The sequence below is a fragment of the Trachymyrmex septentrionalis genome, unplaced genomic scaffold (assembly GCF_001594115.1).
Source record: "Trachymyrmex septentrionalis isolate Tsep2-gDNA-1 unplaced genomic scaffold, Tsep1.0 scaffold177, whole genome shotgun sequence".
Taxonomy (NCBI): domain Eukaryota; kingdom Metazoa; phylum Arthropoda; class Insecta; order Hymenoptera; family Formicidae; genus Trachymyrmex; species Trachymyrmex septentrionalis.
Window position 1 is genome coordinate 4,056 of NW_017304939.1, and position 5,800 is coordinate 9,855.

At 26.3% G+C, this 5,800-nt stretch overlaps 1 protein-coding gene across 1 annotated transcript in view; it reads right to left on the bottom strand.

The window, feature by feature from the left end:
- Nucleotides 1-1,520: 1,520 nt before the first annotated feature.
- The window catches only part of LOC108746539, a 20,535-nt gene continuing 16,255 nt past the window's right edge, over nt 1,521-5,800 (bottom strand). The window contains exons 3-4 of the mRNA XM_018483360.1: nt 2,007-2,160; nt 1,521-1,804 (exon numbers count right to left, since the gene is read on the bottom strand). Coding sequence (XP_018338862.1) covers nt 1,521-1,804; nt 2,007-2,160 — 438 coding nt within the window. The remainder of the gene's footprint in view (nt 1,805-2,006; nt 2,161-5,800) is intronic.

Here is a 5,800-nt window from a genome sequence, read left to right on the forward strand (position 1 = left end):
GTTACAATATATATATATATATATATATATATATATATATAATTAGTTTTCTTTTAAATCACTTTCTACATTGTTAAGTCATTCTTCGTTAAGATCATAAATATGATGATTTTTTTAGTATACATAACTGGAAATAGTTTCGAATCAAGGATTACATTAAAAACATATAATATCTAGTATTATAATGAGGCATTATTTCACGACATTATACAAGGTGATAAAATAGAAAATTGATAATTGTTGATGCCATTTATTTAAACCGTAAAGTTACGCACCTCTCTGAATAAAATCATAGTAAAATGATCTAAACATTTGGAATATTTAAAGAGAATACAATATTTTATCAGCACAATAAATCCAGCTCGGCTTCTTTAGCCTTCAATTATTTAGTTAAATTGTATTTATTTATAGCCTCATTTAAATGTAATATTTGTAATATTTTTTTGTCTTTTATATGTTTAACTCCGAAATGATAATGACTGTGTGAGTCAAAATGTTTCCTACATTATTGTATCATACTTTTTTATTAAATCATCAAATGCTTTATTTATTTAAACATCTTATTTGTTCGTCTCTTGGTCCTTTTGATTAGAATAATACAGATATTATGTCGTGTGTATATCAAGTATGTGTGTGTGTTCTACTTACGAATTACGTTACAAAAGTATTGTATGATCGCAAAATGTTTAATTTCTTAGTTAAATGACTGTCATTCACACGTCTTTTCTGTCATAACTATACGAACAGTATGGCGCACTTATGAGCTGCTGCTTTTTCTCAAATATAACAAGAACACAACAATTTAATATATTTTAGAAACAAAGAGGTCATCAGAAAGATAACTGATAAACATAATTTTGTGAAATCGTTACTTGCTTTTGAAATTTACAAATAAATAGAAATTTAAAATTTATTATTTATTTTTAATAAAAAGTTTATTTAAAGTTAAATTTACAAAAAATGGTTGTTTATTCAAAAACAAACGCGACATTATTAAAATAATTCCACATAATATATATTTTATCCATTTTTTATTATTAATTCAGTAACATTGTTTACGTTATTTATTTTCAACATGCAATGTCGTAATGATGGAGCTAATGACGCGGTGCGTCTAAGTTCTTATTTTATATCATTTACTCTATCAAATCAAAAATCATATCATCTGTATTTATATTTAGGAGATGTATTTTTCTTTGGTTATCGGTAATATATCTACATGTCCTTCATATGCTGTAGCAATTTCCTTAATTATAAAATACGTTTATACGTACGTTCATACGTACGTTTATACATATGAACGTTTATATGTAATGCGACGTTGTCAAATAGTGTACATATCACATGACTAAATTTTCGGATTTAAACAAAACTGTTGCGTTCAATGATTAAATGATCGCGAAAGATTCCTCTATTTTAACTCAACTTAGTAATCACAGACTTAAATTTGACAGAAACGGTTTGACAATAGTAATTATTTTAATTAATTAATAAACAATTAAATTTCTAATGAAATTTATCTATGGTAAATAATATAATATGATAACTTCAAGAACAATGATTTTTTGTGTCCGGCATAACCGGGACAAATAACCTACAACATCATAACGCTGTTCCTGAGTCCATAGTTTTGGCTCATAGTTAATTATTGTGCCAACGGCTACCATATCTGACTCTAGATATATTTCGGGACATTGCTGTCTTTTAATAAATTCATAAAATGGTAACACAGGCTCCTGATAATCATCCCACATAAGATTACACGCCACACTTCCGTATTTCATTTTCAAAACACCATCTAAAGCTTTGAGATAAGACATAACAAATTATGTAATTGTTTTTACATGTTCTTTTTTAACTGTATATACCACATTAATAATTACCAACAACTTTATTTTCATTCCTTTTATATCTTTCGTAAAGAATCGTTTGCATTGAAGTTATGATATCTGTGTTAATAGTTTTTCGACCTTTGGCACGAACTCTGATAACAAGGCCCGCCCTACCCTCGCTGACAAACATAATGCCCTGGGTGGCTTTCATTTGGTTAGGATCAGTTAACTTTTCTATTGTTGTTTGTCCGTTACGCCTTTCTGCGAAAATAAGGCGACTCTCGTTCTTAAGATCCATAGGTGCTCTGTACGTTGCATTCATAATGAGCTTTAACAGTAATCAGGTTTATGAGAAACAGTAACAGTATCATTGGAATCCTGATAAAAACTGTGTATGATAAAAACACAATTGAAACTCAATACAATAAGTTGAATAGCTTAAATCAGTAGAATAGAACTACAAAACAGCGGTAAAATATCAGTGATTTAATGATATGAATTGTAAATTATCATAGTTTCATATTTATGATTACATTGTCAGTTATGTAGCAGTGATACATTATCATAATTTTTTATTGTTATAGTAATATTATCCACATAATCGTAAAATCATGAAAATATTGATAATACGTACATGTCCGTAATGAGGCATGTGTGGTTTTGTAGCGTAAGAAGATCCGATGACAAAGGAATCACGGCAGCTGCTTGTGAGTATATTTTTTGAATATCCACTTTTCTGCGATTCCACGGTATAATTTCAGAACGATAAACGAAATCAATTATTGTCGTGTTGCCACATAATCTTATATGAATTATTCATTGTTGTAAGATATTCCATTTAATGAAAAATTAGCTTTGTTGTGTTTCTTACCTACTCCGGCAAGATTATATGGTGCTTTAGTTAAACGAGGACAGCTAGCTATGTCGACGTTCAGTTGTTGGAACAAGAGTTGCATTCCATTTTGCAGAACTATTATCGTGTACACACGCATGAAATATGATGTGTTTGATGAATTAAATAAACATTGTATGAACACATACCTTCTGAGATTTTTGATAAGGTCGGTCCATTTAAAAAATATTGTCTATAAGGAAGGTGATCAGTTGTATAGGAATCCCCATTTGGTCTCTCTGCCATAATGCTAAATTATAACTGGAACACAAGGCTATTAAATTTTTATTGATAGCTACGCATAATGATTTACAAATTGTTATATTATAATAGTAAATTAATGTTAAATCTGATAAATGTTGATGTTAGCATGCTGTTTGAAATAATATAAATTTGGGGGGATAGTTAATATAATTTATTATAATTACCTATAATATATACTATTATTGCTGAGAAAGTGCATTTCTAAATTTTGAAAGAAAATTTAATTTATTCATAAACATTGAAAATATACTAAAATTTATATTATCTGTATCCGAAATTATTGTAATAATATATGTTTTAAAATGGAAATAAATTTTACTCTTTAAATACAATAATTGGTACAGAATTGTGATTTATCTAAAAATTATGAAATACTTCAAACTTTTGAGAGACAGTATATGATGGGTTTTCATGCAATAATATGTTATAAATACTGCATCTATCAAAATATATTACGTAAATTCTGTAGATATCATTTTTGGACAAAACTGACAAATGTATTAACTCATTAATATTTAAGAACTGGCTAGTAAGCTTAGTTGCTACTAATTGTACACACAGTTGCTATTTTTGAATAAAATTTAAACGGTTTATTATTTTGTATTTGTGCGTTAACTATAATTTAAAAATACATTGTATGTCGCGCTGTTTATTTTTTAATAACATTACAATTTGTAACATTGTATTTTATTTTTACAACTAGAAGCCGTGATAATATTGTCAAAATATTGGGTTTCGTAAAACAAACGCGAGATGTGGCTTGTAGATATAAGTATAGCTTAAATATTACTATTATATAAATAATGATGAACAATATTACTCAGATATTATTTGTTAGTTTGCAAAACAAAAATTGTGCTAATAATTTTAAACTAATGACCATATTAAGAAGATCATATAATATTTATAATTTTAACGAAGAATTATTTGACGATGCTTATTAGTTTCATATAAATAAAACGGAATCAAACACACACACAACACATATCAACCGTTACTGTTATTTATTGAAATTGTAAAGTTACATTACCACTGAAAAGTATTATAGTGAAATGATCGAATTTGGAATATTTAAAGAGAATGTTTTTTTTTTTATGTATTAGCATAATAGATCTAGCCTGGCTTCTTTAGCTTTTATTTATCTAGATGAATTGTATTCATTTTGAATTTCACTTAAAATTATAATTCATAATATTTTTTTTCTTTTATATATTTAGTCATGAATTAATGATTATTCTGTGAGCTAACATGCATTAATGTATTATATTTACTATTTTATAAAATTGTAAAATGTTTTATTTATTTAATCAACTCGTCTCGTAGTCGTTTAAATTAGAATAATAAAGATATCATGTCGTGTGTAAGCTTACATGTCAAGTATTTGTGTCATGTACTTACAAATTACGTTGCAAAAGTATAGCTTGATTGCTGACTTTAATTTCTTAGATACATCACTGTCACAGACACGTCTTTGCCGTCATATGTTATATGACATACCATATATGTTATGAATAACAGTATGGCATACTTGTCACTGCTTCTTCAAAAACAGTAACAAGAAATCATTGATTATAGAAACTATAGAATCGTAACGGTCATAAGAGTCAGTAGGAATAAATAAACATAATTTCGTGAAATCGTTAATGTTTTGAACAATCCAATGGAAATTGGAAATGTATTCTTTATTTTAAAAAAGAAATTGGTTTGATGTCGACAATTTATAATAAGCTTTGTGTGAATGTGCAATATAACGCGACATAATTGAAAGATTAAGTTAATGTACTATATATTTAATTATTAATCTGTAATTTGTTATTAATTCAAGATTATTGCTTATTTTGTTTATTTTCAATATATACATGGAGAGAACGATTTTACTGAAGGATTTAGAAATTTAGCTACATACAAATCTGAAAATAAATATGATAGACTTTAAAAGTAATTTTGTAGGATGATCAAGTTGATTATTAGAAATTTTTGCTGCGTTGCTCGCTACTTTTGACTTTCTACATAAAAATTTTGGAAATCCAACAGAATTAGATTTTCTATATTCAGCAAAAGTCTCTGTGTATTATATCATACAGTTGGAATTAGTTAATGTATTTGACTATATATAAACTTTCACTGAAAAAGAACTTTTTATCTGACTATTAAATTAGTTCTCATTTCTTTACTTGGACTATATATATATTTAAATTAAATATGTTCTTCTGACTTAAATACATACAATTTTTATTAAGAGAAATAAAAACGATCTAAAAGAATTTTATCGAATAAACAATTCTTTTTCAGTGCAATATAAGTTGTATTATTAAAAAAATTAATTTTACACAGTTGAGCGCAAATTAGGTTTTTTTTTTTGGTAGATGTAGCCAAGTACGTCATCTGTAAGTTGTAATTAAAAAATTTGTACATTGATATATTTTTGGACATTTCTAAATAGATTATCTTTACAATTTTGTATTTTAACAAAAATGTTATGTTTCTTAAAATTATGTGTATTTAACATTTTGCAACTCGATAAAAAATTTTTTCAAAAAAAATTTAATTTTCTTACAGAAACAGTATAAAGCTTTATCTATAATACGCTTTTTTAAAAATTTTGTGATTATTTTTTTTTTTTTTACAAGTTTTGATGTTGTTTGTAAGTATGGCAGGATTAACTTTAAAATTGTGTAATTTGATCAAGAAACAACGGTATAAAGACTCTTTATGTATAAACAAAATAAACAAAATAAATGGCGAAAAAGAGTCGTCGCATAATATATATAATTAAAGATAACAGTCAAAGATACATAAAATAAAATAAAAA